Source organism: Triturus cristatus, chromosome 4_1 (assembly GCF_964204655.1).
Source record: "Triturus cristatus chromosome 4_1, aTriCri1.1, whole genome shotgun sequence".
Classification (NCBI taxonomy): Eukaryota; Metazoa; Chordata; class Amphibia; order Caudata; family Salamandridae; genus Triturus; species Triturus cristatus.
Genome location: NC_140585.1, coordinates 1,164,347,309 through 1,164,366,992, shown reverse-complemented (window position 1 = coordinate 1,164,366,992; position 19,684 = coordinate 1,164,347,309). Strand labels below are relative to the sequence as shown.

The following is a 19,684-nucleotide window of genomic DNA, read 5'->3' as shown; positions in this document are numbered from 1 at the left end:
AGAGCCTCGTACCTGGTGGCCATTTAGATGTTTACTTGACCACTCCCATTAGAGTCTTAATCGAGGCTCCTTCTTTTCCTTAAAGAAATATTACAGTTCGCGCTGTTAAAACAGGCTGCTGCATGCTGGTATTTGTAGTCCATATGCGGATCCTCCTTAAGTAAGTGGGAAATCCGAAACACCAGGTGGCGTCCCATCAATGTGGCCTCCGGACTACACCCAACCGCAGCTTTCTGTTTAATAAAATGTCCTCACTGAGACCCCTCGATGCTCCCTGCAGTCAATGCTGCTCCTCTCTCCCCACACAGTGATGTCTTAACACTGTGGTGCTTTGATCTGCGCGGGGGGGGCGCCGCGTTGTGCATTCCAAAACATAAGTCCAAAGATTGCTGGCTAACGCGGTGCTTCCTGATCGAGAGGGCGTGTCGGAAAAGCCAGTGCCTGCAATACTGGCGTAACACAGAGTCCAAATCCCCACTCAAAGTGAAAGAAGGGTCCGACACCGCCAGGATACAATCGGGAGGATTCTTTTCAGGGTAAGTTCACAGCGCAAACTGGGTAACAATACGGCAGACGCGTTTCAGCGATTCAGCTTTCCTCAGTGCCTGTTACAATAGGAGAGCCTCGCACCTGGTGGCCTTTTAGGTGTTCACTTGACCACTCCCATTAGAGTCTTAATCGAGGCTCTTTCTTTTCCTTAAAGAGATATTACAGTTCGCACTGTTAAAACAGGCTGCTGCATGCTGGTGTATATATATATATATATATATATATATATATATAGATATATATATCCAAATCTATGAGATAAAACCAAAGCAGATATTAATGGTAAAACACATGGAAATAATAATAATGAAGCACAAGTCAAATAATAATGAAACATACACAACTAAAATGCAAAGCATAAAATGATAATAATAATGGAAGCAGATAATAATCGACGTCCAATGCAAGAAACAAGTACTGTCAAATCAAAGACTCAAATATAAAGAGCATATATACACAACATGAAAACATCTCCGAGCAACGAAGGTCATACCATCCCCATTTAGGACAGCACAACATTCTGGTAAGCTCGACTGGGAAGCCTTTTCAGTTGTCCAGAAGTTTCAATGGGACAGCAAATCTTTTTCGTGACGGTGCGTCCACCCCACGAATGAGGTTCTGTAGGAGTGCAAAAACTTCTAGTCTTTAGTACTTTTTACTAACATGAAGAGAGACTTCTAGAAATTCCCCTCCCTTCATCTTTTGTAAAAACCAAAGCTGACCGTACCGGTCTGTTTTAAGGTCAAGATGGAAGCTGGCCAGCTCTCTGTGTTTTGACTAAAGACAGAGAAGTACATTCTTCTCTCACACTTTCAAACGCACATCCCACACGTTCTGTTCCAGGCAAGGCTGTTTTGTTCTGTGCTGAGAAGACATGAAATCATAATACTCTGAAGCTGCAAGCATACACAAAATGAAAGCACAAAATGATGTTGTACATTCAAAACGGAGTAAGTTAAAATACATTCTCAAAGGTCACCACAGTCCCACAATACATGTAGCACTACACCCTCCTTCCTCCCCAGTGGAAGAGAAACAGTAAAAACAATAGTAGACTGGATCCTAAGTCTCAAATCAGAAAGAACAAGAGCAATTATCACTGACAGTATATGATAGGATACTCCCTTAAATAAACAGACAGATTGTTGGCATCCTTCGGCTGCAGTGTGTTTGCCTGCATTGTCCTGCTTTTCCCTATTTTCTTTTGTAAAAATTTGTGAAAGAGTTATTCTTGCCACTATTCTTTACAAACTTTATTTAAAAAAAAAAAATACCCTTTACGGAAAATAACTGAAAAATTATCAATACAGCCTTCGATAAGCTGTTGCAATATTTACGTTACTAAGAGGAAAAAAATAGCTCTTTTGGTTTAAAGTATATATATTTATTTTGTAAATTGCTTACGGATATCTTGCTTGAGCAGTGCAATTTAGGGCTTATGACTTCAATTCTCTAAAATTACAGGTAAACCACTAATCCTACTCTCTTATAAACCTCAAATCCTCCTTACTTCTCTTCCATATTTCCCAGAATTGCAGAACAATAAATGAATGTCTCAACATCAGGAATCTGATCAAAGATTCAAGTGTTGACCTACTTTTTGTGAAAGAAATCTGGATAAGCAATGACACACCATCCATTCTAGTTGAAACGATTCCTGTTTGGTATAGGATACTTAATAAAAAGCATCTATCTAAAAAGACTGGAGTTGTGCTAGCCAAGATTCACAAAGTTGCCTTGGAAGTTGCTCAGTGTGAATCACTAGTGATCCAATGCCCACTATCATCAACCTTCATTTGTGCACCTCTCGTTATAAACAGAGGGGTACCTCATAATCCAGTATACGTTAAACCCTTTCTGAACTCCGCCGCAGGATTACCTTGAAATACTCTAGCCCTAGCATACTTGTAGACATCAGCTCTTGGTTCAATAAGCCAAAATGAATTTCAGTCAAAAAGCCTTCTTAGAAACATTAAAACGATTACTTTTTTCAAATGTACAGCTTGTCTCTGAATTTACCCCCACAGCACGAAATACACAATGCAACATTTGCTTCTCTTAACTACATCTCAGTAATAGAGCAAATAAAACACACACTTCCATAAACGACCACATAACATTCAAATATTGGAAGACACTTGTTATTTTCTCCTTCAGCTCTGCCCTTTCTTTCTCCCTAGTTGATAGTACACTAATAACAGTTGAACACTTCTGTTGTTGCAGCACAAATGATTTAGATGATGTACATCTCTAATAGACCCAGACAATAAACCTTCCTGATAATTGGGTTGGCTGACTCCTGAGGTAAAATATTTAAATTGAACAGAAGAATTCTCTGAAAACCTTGGAAGGAGTCCCAACACCATCCTGCAATCTAAAAGACAGAAATGAAGAAGACAAATAGAAATTACTACTCTTACCCCATCTCAGTAGCCTCATGCCCAACAAAGTAACTGCCTAAATCCTTAATGGATCCAAGAAAGCAAGAAAGTGGCATTCTCCTTAAAAGCTTTGCAGCCATTTTGTTCTGTACTATAATCATTCATTCCTAGAGACTGCAGCCTTTCTAAATCAATAAATGACACATTCAAAACCCATTTAAAGGGAAAAACCCTGGGAGGACAGTTCTTTTCAGACTCTGGAATTTGCTTTCTTCTGTGTAATTGTGGCACATCTCCCTTCCTGAATTCCCTTGGACTCAGCACTTCGATCAGTGTGACCCCTACAGACACCGTGTCTTTTGCCAGCGTCCAGTTAGACTATCAACAAGTGAAACATTTCCATCCACATGTTCACTGCCACAAAACGTTTAGGCTTTGTACCCTTTTGAGTGTTGGAGTCCCTATCACAATTAAGCAACGGCTGAGTATGCACGTTTTATTCAGCATTAGCCCACCCCCTTTGTATTAATTGCTCAATACAGTAATTTCTCTAAATCTTCCTAGATACTACGCACTACACAGTGAACAGGAACAATAAGGTTATTAAATAGATCCGTAGTTAATAAGAAAAATAAAACATCTGTAGCAGGATTCTTGTGTCCCTCAGACTTGGCAGTAGCTAAGATAAGCATGTATTACCTACTTTCGGCTTTAAGAGCTAGACCCTGTTGCAAGTGATTGTGTTGTAGACACTTTATTGACTACAAGGGTCCCTGCTTGTTTTTACCCTACGTGTTTTTTTTTCATCTTTTTAACTATTTCTTTTAACTGATTCTTATCTTAGATATTGTGATAGTTTTTGCAGCTTTTATGATTCACCATGTGATTCCGAATAAAGCTTATTCGACTGTGTTGTACGGGTATTTTACACTCAGAGTTATTTAGGCCCTCAAAAATGTCTCTTCCCGAACTGCAGAATATCGTCAAACAACAATGGACGGAGTGTAATGATAATATGATGCTCAGGCTTGTGAAACATTGTTACATGCTCAGGTTGTGAAACATTGTGACATGCAAATAAGTTTTTGTTAGCACTCTTGCTGTCTTCCTTTATATTCCAAACATAAGGCTTAATAGACTATCTCATGTAACCGGGCCCAGAATGTTATTTCAGTACGATCTACTGGTAGGGAACCAATACTTCACGTTCCAAAATGCATTGTGTTGGTAATTGAAACTGGCATTTAGTGTTCAGTAAGGAATCGTCAGAGAACCAATGCAGAAGTTTGCAATACACAATTAGTATAACAAATGCAGAGTATTCATAAAGAGAAAGGAAACATTGCTAACATTCCAAATGTGAGCAATGTTTCCTTTCTCTTTATGAATACTCTTTCCTCACCTTCAAACATGCAACTTCTTCTTTTTGGCAAAATAAGATAGTCATACTATTCCAATCTACTGAGAATAAACACCCTTGAAAGTTTGTAAAACAATGTTATTCCTCAAACCTAAATCTAAATTCCCGTCAGGTATCAGCCACGAACATTTCTTCCGCAAGATCGAAGCAGCTCACTGTGTCGCCTGTGATATGTTGATTCCTGCTGTTCATCACCTTCTCCAGAGGCACCTGAGGTCTATAGAACACAATCGGAACCGGAAAGTAAGTTTTTCATTTATTAATGTCTTTTGAAAATTAAAGTCCAGTAAGGGAGGTTATCAAAGGCCTCCATAAATTCATTTTGTATGAAGAAAACTGCATCTTGGATGCATGTAAATGCTTTGATGTGAGGTATGCTTCAAGAGATATGTATAACAGTTCACACAAGTGATACCTGGTTTGTCAATTTATTATGGCGAACCCACCTCTGACATTGAGTGTTTTTGTCTGCTGTATAGTTGTATAGAACCATTTTCACTTTGTATGTTTTTTGAGTATCTACCTCACACAACGAAGAGAACTCTGCCAGAGTTAAAACTGACCTAATTCTACTTGTTTTGTGAAGATTTGACTTAGGAATAGCACACTGTGCATCAGTGAAAAAGGTGCAGCCACCGTTGCAGACATCTTCGGGGTTTCTTCTGTAGCGAAATTGAATAGCCTAAAACATCTGCCCATTGAAAGGATGCCCAAATTATTTTATGGACTTTTCTTTGGTGCTTAACCTTACACTAAGTACGGTTCTTGACCTGCTTTCGGAAGTCTTGGTTAACTTTCCACACATTTCATTTCAAAGTAGACACTAATTCAGCTCCTGATGATGTTTCGGATTCTGTGCTATAGTATGTCTTTATTTTGGTGGCAATGTCTCTTATGTATTGAGCTGTATTTATATGATTTTGGTGTCGGAGATATGGCCAGATTGTAAGGTAGTACCATTCTAGCTAAATTCCTCTTTTGGACGGTTTTAAACACAATAAAGCATGCACATATCAGTCAATAGAAAGGTTTTAGAATATATATGAATATATATTTTTTATTATATCAGGAAGACATTTCCATGTGTCAGTTTTATCTGAGGATGTTGAGCAAGAAAGATTTCTGTGTGTTTTTGTGGTGCAGAATATGCTCAGTATGAGATTGCAAAGGGCTTGCTTTACAGAAAACAAAATTGAGATTATTTGTCGGTAGTGGTGAGATGAGGATAACAATATACAGAAAAGGCTGTCTTTCAGATAACTTAGCACCTAAAGGTGGTCCTAGAGGCTGCTTTTTTGTCAGACTGAAGCCGCCCATGACCTATAGATATAAAAATTGCTGCAGGAATGAGGTGAAACTCATCAGTCTTCTTTCCTGTTGGGAGTGCCGAACATGTTCAAGACTGTGCTCTGTACAGATGGCGAAGACAGGGTAAAGAAGATAGGCATATGATAGAAGGCATACAAGAGATGTCATCGGTTAATAGTCACAGAACTTGACCCAGCGGGTGAAGTTTCTCTCAGATTTCATTACAAGACCGGAGGCTACCATTATGCAAATACTTTTATTTGCTGCCCAAACATGCAGCCCTTTAAAGAATGTAACTACATCATAATAAGTAGAACATTTGTAACATGACAAGTAGACTGTGCAGGCTCCCATCTTCCTCTTTTATTCGCTGCTCTGACACAGCTAAGTATACCTTTCGTTACTCCACTATTATAAGCGTTATTTATAACAATATTGTATAATTCGCTTATATATTGTATGATAGAACTTATAACATGTTGTAATGATACTCTCTACGTCTTTTAAATTATTTGTGACAAATTGTTTGGCATTTTAAAACACATGCCTTTCCTCTACATTTAATTTGGTCTTTCCTCCTAGGTTTAATTTGGTGGCCATCTCCCCTGTCCAATTTATGGTGGAGAATGGCTTTCTTTCGCCTTGCGATCGCTTCGCTATCGTTTATGGCTCGGTAAGTATTTAAATCATGAACGCATGCACTCTTGATTCCCTTTGTTGCCGCTGGTATTTTTTTACATGAAAATAATTATTTAATTTGGCCCACATTAAGCGGTTTGTAATCGTGACCGTAGACGCAATATTTTTTTCTATAAATACTTGAGGAAACGGGACATGAGCTTGCGTCCCTTGAGTTACGCGTTCCCTAGCAACCTGCTAGGGGACGCGACAATACACATGGCAGCATGAAGTCAGTTTCATTCCCTCCGGTTCCACGTCAGATCACCATAGTTACGCTTCTCTTGAGCATGTAACGGTGACCGAAACGGAGCCGGAGTCCTTTTGCTTATTTCCCTTGCCAAATTATTATAACATACAGAAGATCGCCATCTGCTGGCTTTTCTCTCACGCCACAACCCGCATTTATTCTTCAAGAAATATAAACTTTACCAGGACCGATTTTGATTGCAGTGCTTACCCAGCACAACCGTGAGTAAGCCTTAACAAGGCTAATTACTACTGAGAATTTATATTTACATACTGTTGAGCCCATTACCCCACTCCAGTCCCCTAAGGAGCCTATGGGGGATAGTCTGAAGAGACTAATTAGTGAAGAACTTAAATCCTCTGTGAGAGAAGCAGTTGACGCTGCATTACTTAAAAGAAAAAGGCTGCCCCCTCCTGAGGAAATCTATTTTTCCCTCTCCGACGGGGACTCCCCCCTATACCACTGGGCCTAAAAAACAGGGGCAAAGTACTCCAAAAAAGCTAACATTTGAAGGAAGCATTCACCAATGCATTACAGACGGGTAGCCCTCGCGCTACAAGAGATTTTGGTGCTCGTAGCAGCACAATAGAAAGATCCCAGCTCGCTGGGACAGAGAGAAGGGGTGCCCTTAGCGGCATTAGAGATGATGGTATCTTATACGGTACAAATGATTGACTTAAGTGATGATTCCTTAAAACTAAATCAAGACTATGATGATGAGTTTATTTTTGTTCCCCAAGATACCTCTGAGGATCTTGACGAGGACCTAAGTTATCCCTCAACCTCATCTACAGTCAAAGACCCCCTCGGCGGGGAAATGTTCAATCCCACTACCATTTGCCACCCCGCAGCACCGAATGGTGGCCTATGGCCCAAGTGAGTAAGTACCTTTCCCAGTGGGTCAAAAAGCCCCTGGACAGAGACACTCGCAATTTATTGAGCAATGAATGCCCTTGACCCTCTTCAGAGGACAAGATCTGTAGCACACCTAATCTCGACCCTGAATTGATCACCTTCTTATTTAAATCGGGGAAGGAATCAAGAAAAGGGATTGAAAAATGCCTCAAACAATGTCAAGATAAACTTCTTGACGTTCTGGGACTGTTATCCAGAATACTTGACATGACCGAAGAAGCGTGATCTAATAACACCCCGGTCGATATTGAACACCTATGAGGATGGTCTCAACGTGCTGTCTGTTTTCTTGGCAACGCCAATCTCATTACCGAACGGAGAAAGGCAGTCCTCCTTAAAATGAACCCGAAACTGGCGTACCTTTCCACCAGAGAAGATCTGTGCGACGCTAAAGGCCTTTTGTTCGGCGATAATTTCGTAAAGTCCTTGGGCAAGTACGTGTACACCTTCAATGCCTTTAGCAAGGCACAATCCAACATGAGAAGAGTTTTTGGAGGTCGACCACTTTTTGGAAGGGCTGACAGGAGGGGACAACCTGTCAGCCGTGGCTACTTCAGGTCCCAATTTTACCCACAAGAAAAAAGAGGCTCATGCCCTTATAGAGGTTTCCGCTCAAACTTCTACCCCCAGAGAGGAAGGGGTTCAAGAGCTTGTGGCGGCAGATCAAGATCCTCCAACCAATCTTATCAAGGTAAACTCAATACCCTCCCTTTCTCCCAGGATGGCAGGGAGACTAAAACATTTCGCACACAATTGGCTACGTATCACCCAAGACCCGTGGTTCCTAGAAACGGTACAGGGCTTCAAGATAGACTTTTGGGAAGAACCTTCCAAGAAAGGATACCAAACAAGATTACTCTAGACAAGGAAAACTCAAAACGAATAGAACTGGAAATATCACAAATGTTAGACAAAGGCGCTATTATAAAAATCCCTATATCAAGAGATTCCAAAGAGTTTCTTAAGCACTATTTTTTTAGTCAAAAAGAAGGACAAGGGTTGGCGACCCGTTATAAGCCTAAAGTATTTAAACAAATTTTTAACTTACAGACACCTCAAGATGGACATTTTCCAAATCAAAGATTGGCTGGTAAAACTAGATCTCAAAGATGCTTACTTTACGATACCCATGCACAAGGATTGTCGCAAGTACCTTCGGTTTACTTTGAAAGGAACTCTTTATCAGTTCCAATGTCTTCCCTTCAGCCAGTCGTTCGCTCCCTGGTGTTTCACCAAGGTCCTACGACCAGTGGTCAGTTACCTCAAAGAGAGAGGGATTCATCAGATAATATACCTAGACGATATCCTCATCATGTCTCAAGACAAGTTAGAAATTATTAATCATTTACAAATGACCATGGACCTTCTCCGAGACTTGGGCTTCATCATAAATATGGAAAAATCTATTCTGACACCTACACAGCAAATAGAATTTCTGGGTTTCGAAGTTAACACTATCCTTTCCAACTTAATCCTTCCCCACAAGAAGGTTACCAAAATAAAAAAACATGTTTCTCTTATCCTTTCCAAAGAATTTATTCACCTGAAAGATCTAGCCAGATTCCTAGGTCTTCTCTCCTCCTCTATTCAGGCCATTTCACCGGGTCCTCTTCACTACAGAGGTTTGCAAAGATTAAAAACACTGGGCCTGAGGAAAGGCCTCTGGTACGAAGACTCTCTCCCTCTCTCGGAAGATGCTCGAGAGGATCTTCATTGGTGGTTGAAAAATCTCCAAGCCTGGAACAGGAAAGCTATTTTCGAAAATGTTCCAGATTTCACCTTAGAGTCAGATGCGAGCAACCGCGGCTGGGGCGCTCGCCTAAACAATCTAGAGACTGGGGGGAGGTGGTCCTTACAAGAACAATCCCTTCATATAAACTGTCTGGAGATGCTAGCAGCTTTGAATGCGCTTATGAGCTTCAAAGAGCTTCTAAAGAACTCAAATACCCTAATCCGACTAGACAACTTCTCAGCTGTCTCTTATATAAATCGTCTTGAAGGAGCGAAATCCAAAAACCTCTCAGACATTGCCAAGCGAATTTGGTATTTTTGTTGGAATCAAAAGATCACCCTCAGAGCAGAATTCATTCTGGGAACCCAGAATCTGAGAGCAGACTGGAATTCTCGTTTTCTTCATGATTTCAGCGACTGGAAATTGAATCCTCAGACCTTTTCTCTGATCCAAGAGCTTTGGGGCCCGATCCTAGTAGACCATTTTGCTAGCAGATTAACTCATCAAGTTCAGAGTTATTTCAGTTGGAGAACAGAACCAAATGCATCGGGAGTGGATGCATTCCTCCAGCTTTGGGAAGGGATCAAGGGTTCCGCCTTTCCCCCCTTCTCAATGATTCAGAGATTACTGTGGAAGGTGAGACTCGAGCTGTGCTCCATCATTCTAGTAACTCCCTTTTGGAAATCCCAGCTTGGTTTCCCGGGGTAATGGAGTTTGCAGTGGACTTTCCACGGCTGATCCCATCATCCTTGGGCCTACTCCAGGGTCCGGACGGAGAAGAACACCCTTTAGTCTTAGAAGGGAAGATGAACCTTTTTGCCTGGAGGATATCAGGAATTCAGGCAGATATTCAGACCTTTCGGGAGAAGCTAAAAGCTTATTGGAAGACTCATGGGCACCAGGAAAAGATACAAGGGCGTTTGGAGAAAATGGGCTTGTTGGTGCTTGGAAAGGGATTTGGATCCCGTTCACTGCCCTCTACAACAGGTAGCTAACTATCTTGCTCATCACTTTGAGTCAGGTCTTTCCTTTAGAACCATCAATTGCTACAGTTCAGCAATTTCTTCAGGCCACACTCTCATTAATAACCTTGCTATTGATAGCAATTCCCTTATCAAAAGAGTTATGAAGGGTATTAGACTAAGACCTTCCAAGGCCCGTTACGAATCCCTTTGGGATGTTAACCTTATTTTTAATCTCTTCCTTTCTTGGCCTGGCAACGACTCACTCTCCCTTAAAAGAATCTCAATGAAACTGGCGACTCTCCTGTGTCTGATCTCCTTTAGAAGGGTATCTGACATTAGAGCACTAGAACTTCCCAATAGATTTTACTCATGTGAAGGCGTCCATTTCGACGTCTGGAAACGAACGAAAACAATGTCAGAGTCTATCTTCTATCCTACCTGTGTTGTGAATTGAATGAAGTGTTATGAAAATAAGATTTCAACTTTTAGACCTGTTGGTTGTGATCAACTTCTTTTATCACATGTCAAACCTTTTAGACCTGTTTTCTCAGCGACCCTAGCCAGATGGATCCGCTTGATTATGCATGAGGCTGGAGTGGACCTCTCTAGATTTGGAGCTCACTCTTTTAGAGGTGCAATGGCTAGCAAAGTAATTTGGGCAGGTGGATCTCTCCCCGAAATACTTAAAGCAGCAGATTGGTCTAACGCAAGTACTTTCTCTAAGTTTTACGTGAGACCAATAGAGCATGTTAGCAGTGTAGCTTTACATGGCTTTAAACATGCATAATGGTAGCCTCCGGTCTTGTAATGAAATGACGATTCTCCAATCATTATGCAGAGAGAATCTTGATTTCATTAAAGACAAACGGAGGCTAACATTATCCCACCCTCCTCTCCCCTAGAGGTTTGGGTTCGGTAATGTTTATGCTTTAATGTGTTATTATTATTATACATTACTGTACATTACTACCAATGGTCTTTATACATTTCACTATACAGTGTTTATTTTCTTCTCAGGTAACAATGTTAAAGACTAACTGGATTTACTGGAATTTCAAGTTGTATAGATGTGTCATCGCAGCCCACGAGGAAGATGGGAGCCTGCACAGTATACTTGTCATGTTACCAATGTTCTACTTATTATGATGAAGTTACATTCTTTAAAGGGCTGCATGTTTGGGCAGCAAATAAAAGTATTTGCATAATGTTAGCCTCCGTTTGTCTTTAATGAAATCAAGATTCTCTCTGCATAATAATTGGAGAATCGTCATTTTCTGCAGTCTCTCACAAGTGACAGCTTTTTTTTTATAGTAAGTAGAATTCAAGACTAGTGTTACTTTCTGCTCCTACCTCAATTTAAAATGCATAGTTTTTACATAGCCATGAATGGTGTTATTCTACAGCAAATGAGATATACACAAGGTTACGGTCATCTCCTCCACCAACTAGGGCAGACTGCTGCCTGCCAAATTAAGAGAATACTGCTGACCTTTCGGTGGACTCTGTACATTCCAGATCCTTTGAAGGAACAAAAATGTTGGTGCGCGTCCACCGTGTTTCTGACAGCCGTGCACCAAATTATTTTTTCTGAAGCAAACTGTCAAAGTGGGACTATGTTTCCAATAAACAAAACAATGATGGTCCCTGTTCCCTTGGAGAAAGCTCCCAGGGAGTGAATGGCATTTTTTCTGTTTGTAACTGCCACTAGCGGTGCCAGACCGAAAAAGGAGGACATCAGACCATCCTCTGTACTTTGAAGTAAGTTTCCAGCCAGCGAAGTCAGCGAAAGCACTCCTAATTGAGCTGGTGGTGCGAGGGTTTGTTCTTCGTGTTGTTGTCTTTATCGTGATTTCATGAACCTTGCAGCTGTAAAAACCCTGGCTTTTGCAGTTAGGCTGAAGAGGGTAAAAGTCCATGATCTGTTTCTCGTCCGCTTTTCCTTGCCCTCAAGAACTGAAGGATTAGGTAGATAACAGGTAGAGAAGAAAGGACAAAAACAACAATTGATGGACAGAATGCAGAACAATGTCATACATTCACCCCAGTACAGAGATCTGGGCCTAAATCCATCGTTTTTTTGCTCACCATGCCATTCCAGTTTGAACCCAGCCATATGCAAATCAGTCTTGACCCTGTGCCCCATGGGAACAGTCCAGCCCGAACTGCCAAGCCAGGTCCTCCCTGGACTGGAAACAAGCATCCTAGGACCGGTTTCGGGCTTTCAGCCCTCGTCAGCCAGGATAGCTTGATTCCAGTGGCATGGAGAGCACGGGACTCACGTCTGAGCATACCATTCCCACTCGGGGTGACAAATGCAAAAACAACAATTGACTGGGGGAGAATGTCTGCATTGTCAGCAGTCCGTCCATCATTTGTTTGTTGTAACGCTTTTCGCCCTAAGTGGGATGGGTATTCCCAGACGTGGGACCCGTGCTCACTACGCCACTGGAGTCAAGCTATCCTGGCTGATGACGGCTGATAGCCAGAAACCGGTCCTAGGATGCTTGATTCCGGTCCAGGGAAGACATGGCTTGGCAGTTCGGGCTGGACTGTTCCCATGAGGTACAGGGTCAAGACTGATTTGCATATGGCCATGTCTAAACTGGGGTGGTGTAGTGGGCAAAAGAACGATGGATTTAACCCAGATCTCTTGACTGGGGGAGAATGTCTGCATTGTCAGCATTCCGTCCATCATTTGTTTGTTGTAACGCTTTTCGCCCTAAGTGGGATGGGTATTCCCAGACGTGGGACCCGTGCTCACTACGCCACTGGAGTCAAGCTATCCTGGCTGATGACGGCTGATAGCCAGAAACCGGTCCTAGGATGCTTGATTCCGGTCCAGGGAAGACATGGCTTGGCAGTTCGGGCTGGACTGTTCCCATGAGGTACAGGGTCAAGACTGATTTGCATATGGCCATGTCTAAACTGGGGTGGTGTAGTGGGCAAAAGAACGATGGATTTAACCCAGATCTCTTGACTGGGGGAGAATGTCTGCATTGTCAGCATTCTGTCCATCATTTGTTTGTTGTAACGCTTTTCGCCCTAAGTGGGATGGGTATTCCCAGACGTGGGACCCGTGCTCACTACGCCACTGGAGTCAAGCTATCCTGGCTGATGACGGCTGATAGCCAGAAACCGGTCCTAGGATGCTTGATTCCGGTCCAGGGAAGACATGGCTTGGCAGTTCGGGCTGGACTGTTCCCATGAGGTACAGGGTCAAGACTGATTTGCATATGGCCATGTCTAAACTGGGGTGGTGTAGTGGGCAAAAGAACGATGGATTTAACCCAGATCTCTTGACTGGGGGAGAATGTCTGCATTGTCAGCATTCCGTCCATCATTTGCTTGTTGTAACGCTTTTCGCCCTAAGTGGGATGGGTATTCCCAGACGTGGGACCCGTGCTCACTACGCCACTGGAGTCAAGCTATCCTGGCTGATGACGGCTGATAGCCAGAAACCGGTCCTAGGATGCTTGATTCCGGTCCAGGGAAGACATGGCTTGGCAGTTCGGGCTGGACTGTTCCCATGAGGTACAGGGTCAAGACTGATTTGCATATGGCCATGTCTAAACTGGGGTGGTGTAGTGGGCAAAAGAACGATGGATTTAACCCAGATCTCTTGACTGGGGGAGAATGTCTGCATTGTCAGCATTCCGTCCATCATTTGTTTGTTGTAACGCTTTTCGCCCTAAGTGGGATGGGTATTCCCAGACGTGGGACCCGTGCTCACTACGCCACTGGAGTCAAGCTATCCTGGCTGATGACGGCTGATAGCCAGAAACCGGTCCTAGGATGCTTGATTCCGGTCCAGGGAAGACATGGCTTGGCAGTTCGGGCTGGACTGTTCCCATGAGGTACAGGGTCAAGACTGATTTGCATATGGCCATGTCTAAACTGGGGTGGTGTAGTGGGCAAAAGAACGATGGATTTAACCCAGATCTCTTGACTGGGGGAGAATGTCTGCATTGTCAGCATTCCGTCCATCATTTGTTTGTTGTAACGCTTTTCGTCCTAAGTGGGATGGGTATTCCCAGACGTGGGACCCGTGCTCACTACGCCACTGGAGTCAAGCTATCCTGGCTGATGACGGCTGATAGCCAGAAACCGGTCCTAGGATGCTTGATTCCGGTCCAGGGAAGACATGGCTTGGCAGTTCGGGCTGGACTGTTCCCATGAGGTACAGGGTCAAGACTGATTTGCATATGGCCATGTCTAAACTGGGGTGGTGTAGTGGGCAAAAGAACGATGGATTTAACCCAGATCTCTTGACTGGGGGAGAATGTCTGCATTGTCAGCATTCCGTCCATCATTTGTTTGTTGTAACGCTTTTCGCCCTAAGTGGGATGGGTATTCCCAGACGTGGGACCCGTGCTCACTACGCCACTGGAGTCAAGCTATCCTGGCTGATGACGGCTGATAGCCAGAAACCGGTTCTAGGATGCTTGATTCCGGTCCAGGGAAGACATGGCTTGGCAGTTCGGGCTGGACTGTTCCCATGAGGTACAGGGTCAAGACTGATTTGCATATGGCCATGTCTAAACTGGGGTGGTGTAGTGGGCAAAAGAACGATGGATTTAACCCAGATCTCTTGACTGGGGGAGAATGTCAGCATTGTCAGCATTCCGTCCATCATTTGTTTGTTGTAACGCTTTTCGCCCTAAGTGGGATGGGTATTCCCAGACGTGGGACCCGTGCTCACTACGCCACTGGAGTCAAGCTATCCTGGCTGATGACGGCTGATAGCCAGAAACCGGTCCTAGGATGCTTGATTCCGGTCCAGGGAAGACATGGCTTGGCAGTTCGGGCTGGACTGTTCCCATGAGGTACAGGGTCAAGACTGATTTGCATATGGCCATGTCTAAACTGGGGTGGTGTAGTGGGCAAAAGAACAATGGATTTAACCCAGATCTCTTGACTGGGGGAGAATGTCTGCATTGTCAGCATTCCGTCCATCATTTGTTTGTTGTAACGCTTTTCGCCCTAAGTGGGATGGGTATTCCCAGACGTGGGACCCGTGCTCACTACGCCACTGGAGTCAAGCTATCCTGGCTGATGACGGCTGATAGCCAGAAACCGGTCCTAGGATGCTTGATTCCGGTCCAGGGAAGACATGGCTTGGCAGTTCGGGCTGGACTGTTCCCATGAGGTACAGGGTCAAGACTGATTTGCATATGGCCATGTCTAAACTGGGGTGGTGTAGTGGGCAAAAGAACGATGGATTTAACCCAGATCTCTTGACTGGGGGAGAATGTCTGCATTGTCAGCATTCCGTCCATCATTTGTTTGTTGTAGAGAAGAAAGGACAACAAACAGCAGACGTCGAAAGCACATCTGTCCTCAGCATTGTGAGAATGTATTCATATTAATAGATTCCTGTCAATATTTTACCTCCGCTTAACTTGCACAATGAAAAATTTCCTAGCTAGCGTAACGGAAAGTTTCAATTCTATTAAGGTCTCGGAGGCGAGGATTATGCTTTAACTTTCTCCACTTTATTAACAAGCAGCCATTTTAAAGAACATTTTAAAGAACTGGTAAAAACGAACATTCCCATGAACCATAGGGAATGGAATAGAGTTTTGAAGAGTAGAGTAAGAAGTCCATGTACAGAGTGTCCATGGGAATCCACCAATCAAAGGGCCTCCGACACCTCATAGTCCTCTACAAGACAGGAATGGCTCAGCACACAACTTGAATGCAGATATAGCGGACAAAATTATTCGTCACAGTCAATGAACAAACAAATGAGTAATGTATCCCCAAAGATTCACGATAAACTTCGAAGTCTTGAAGATGAGTTTCTCTTTATTGGTAATTCAGAATTTTCATTTAAAATTACAGCATACAATTCATAGCCAGTTCATAGCCGACGCGTTTCGTCCCAACGGGACTTCTTCAAGGCTTGCGAACAGTAATTTTAATAAAATCCACACAAATTAGAGTTTTCCATTTTCTCTTGTGCTGTAATTATGCTGTCAGATGTCTAAGATCTCAATATTGGCCTAAACCCAGTGTTGGTATGGAGTGAAATGTAGATTGGAAAGGTACGATGGCCTTGATCGTGCGATATGTTCAGAATCACCGGGTCCGTGCTCCGTATGTGCCAAAGGCTCGACCCTTTGGCACATACGGAGCACGGACCCGGTGATTCTGAACATATCGCCATTGACTGTGACGAATAATTTTGTCCGCTATATCTGCATTCAAGTTGTGTGCTGAGCCATTCCTGTCTTGTGCATTTTTTTGGGTGATACCAAATATTAGGGGCGCATGAAGGTCACGTCCCTGGCTTCTTGCACCACATCTCTTTTCATTTATAATACTGTATCACATTTTCTTGATTGGTGCAGTCATTTCGAGTGCTCTGACCTTCTCATTTCTTCTATATCACCTCATAGTCCTCTGTCAGCCTCTACTCCCCCTCTTTCGATGCTCTTGAACAGCCAGCTTGAACACCTCAGGAATCCTGTTTGTTTGAGTCCCCTGTGGGAAGTAAGAAATATAATTGGGCAACCGCCGTGGCTAAGGATTAGCCCAGTAGGGGAAATGACAAAGGTAAATCACAGCACAACTACAACTGGTACAACCAAGTATGATTCACCTTACTTACCCTGATACGAGGTTGGGCAGTTACACGTAGGTGTACCCTGGGTGGGATAATCCTCGCCTCCGAGTCCTTAATAGAATTTAAACTTTCCGTTACGCTAGCTACGAAACTTTTCATTCTATGTCAGGACCGGAGGCGAGTATCATGCTAGTTTAAAGCTTACTCACCACCAAGTTAGCCATATCAATCACCAGTTTGAAATAAAACTGCTTGAAAGTAGAGTCTGAAGACCAATCTGCAGCATTTAGAAAGTCTTCCAGACGAGCTCCCAGGGTAAACGCTTTTGAGGCCATTGCCCCTCTAGACGAGTGGGTGCCAAAAACCCGAAGGTCGATGCCCGCTTCCTGCATCACCCAGCGGACCCTGCGGGCTATTGTTGGGGAAGAAACAGCTTTGTGCGACTTCTAATGGCAATAAGCTGCTGCCGCTCACCCGGAGGGTGGAACTCCTCCGACATTTCCTCATACGCCTTCAGGCAAGCTACCACGCAGAGCTTAGGAGAATCTGGGAAGGCAGGATAAGAGATCGTCCTCGTGCCTGTTTTAGTCCGTCTATGGATTGTGAACGTAACCCCCAAAGGGGAAAAAATTCTCCCAGACACGTCCAGTGCCCGGACGTCCAACACTCGCCTGCAGGAGACCAGGCAAAGGAGCATAGCTAACTTCGCCGAAAGCTCCTTTCGGGAAAGGAATCTATTCAGCTGCCAGGACAGGAACAAGTTCAGGACTTGATTTACATCCCAAAGGACAGAGTACCTCGGTTCCGGTGGTAAGGAAAGGCGAATGCCCCGTAACAACCTACAAACTAGAGGATGCTCCCCCACTGGGAAGCCGTCCACCATGGCATGTCCTGCCGAGATCGCTGAACGGAAGGTATTGACCGTGCGATAAGCTAAACCTTCCTCTGCCAGGCCAGCCCAAAAATGTAGAACGACAGTCACATCTGTTGCCACAGGATTGAAACCCCCGTCGCAAACACCAACAGTACCACCTTCTCCAAGAGGACCGGTACCGCTTAGTTGTACTGACGGCCCAGGCCTTGGACATGAATTTCTCAGCTGCTCCCAAAAGGCCCGGGACCACCCAATGTCCCCTGTAATCCTCCATGCCATCAGGGCCAGAGAGCCCTGCAGAATGAGCGGGTGAGGATCCCTGTCCGGATTGAGCAGGAGGGCTGGAAAGCAGGGGAGTGGGATTGGAGAATCCCAAGAAAGTTCCAGCAGAACTGGAAACCACACTTGCGACCTCCAGACTGGGGTGACCAGCACCAAGGATGCTCCTTGTCGACTAACTTGGGCTGACACTTTTGTTATCATGGCGAACAAGGGAAAGGCATAGCCCGCTTCGTTCCGCTAATCCTGCAGAAACGCATCCGTCTTTTCCGCCGAGGGATCCGGTCTCCAGCTGAAGAAGCGGGGAAGCTGGTGATCCAGGCGGGAGGTGAACAGATCCACCGAGAAGGGGCCCCAAGCGCTCTGAAGATCCGAGAATACCCCTGGGTGAAGCTTCCAAAGACTCCCATCGTGAAGATGGCGAGAGTGGAAGTCCAAAGCAAAAACCAAAGGAAATGATGGACGGAGTGTTGAACATTGCAAGCACTCACCCCCAGTCAACTGATCTGGGTTTAATCCATCACCGTTCTTTAGCCCACTCTGCCACCCCAGTTCAGACATGGCCATATGCAAATCAGTCTGACCCTGTGCCTCATGGGAACAGTCCAGCCCGAACTGCCAAGCCATGTCTTCCCTGGACCGGAAACAAGCTTCCCAGGACCGGTTTCTGGCATTTCAGCCGTCTTCAGCCAGGCTTGCTTGAATCCAGTGGCAAAGTGAGCAAGGGACTCACGTCTGAGCATACCCTGCCAACTTATGGCGAACAAAGCAAAAACCAAAGGAAATGATGGACGGAGTGTTGAACATTGCAAGCACTCACCCCCAGTCAACTGATCTGGGTTTAATCCATCACCGTTCTTTAGCCCACTCTGCCACCCCAGTTCAGACATGGCCATATGCAAATCAGTCTGACCCTGTGCCTCATGGGAACAGTCCAGCCCGAACTGCCAAGCCATGTCTTCCCTGGACCGGAAACAAGCTTCCCAGGACCGGTTTCTGGCATTTCAGCCGTCTTCCACCCGATTGTCCTGTCCGGGAAGGTACTCCGCTGTGAGAGAGACCTGGTGGTCCAGGCAGTATTGCCAAAGGTGCGCCGCTAGGTCCGAGAGGGCCTTCGACCTCATGCCGCCCAGATGGTTTATGTAGCGGACCGCCGATACGTTGTCCATTTTGAGGAGGACACAGGATCGAATCGAGTCTCTGGTCCAGCACTGGATCGCGAAAGAGCCCGCTAAGAGCTCCAGACAGTTGATGTGATACTGTTGTTCTCGAGGAGACCACACACCGCCCGTGGTGAACTCTCCACACCTCGTGCCCCAGCCGGATCTTCTGGCATCGGATTAGATAACGATGTCCGGCGTGGATCCAAAGATCGCTCTCCCGTTCCAAGCCTCCATGTTGGCCAGCCACCAGCGAAGTTCTTCCCTGGCATCCTCGGACAGCGGAACTTTTTGCGAGTAAGAAAGGCCACGGCGAAGATGCATTGCCTTGAGGCGCTGGAGGGCCTGGTAGTGCAAGGGGCCCGTGAAGATAGCTTGGATGGATGTAGAGAGCAGGCCGACAATGCGCGCTAATTGTCTGAGGGAGGTGTGTGACTGAGTCAGAGTCCTCCGAATCTCGTGACGAATCTTCGTTATCTTGCGGAAGGGAAGGCTGAGGGAGGAAGCCACCGAGTCGATTAGGAAACCCAAAAAGACGACCTTCTGCGCAGGCACCGAGGTAGACTTTGCTTCGTTGATCACGAAACCCAAACCTTGCAGAAGGTTCA

General features: G+C 44.6%; 1 protein-coding gene across 2 annotated transcripts in view; it reads left to right on the top strand.

The window, feature by feature from the left end:
• The window catches only part of AKAP8 (A-kinase anchoring protein 8), a 797,769-nt gene that overhangs the window by 653,607 nt on the left and 124,478 nt on the right, over positions 1–19,684 (top strand). For both annotated transcript variants that reach the window (XM_085654332.1, XM_085654333.1), the window contains exon 12: positions 4,463–4,593. In XM_085654332.1, coding sequence (XP_085510458.1) covers positions 4,463–4,593 — 131 coding nt within the window. The remainder of the gene's footprint in view (positions 1–4,462; positions 4,594–19,684) is intronic.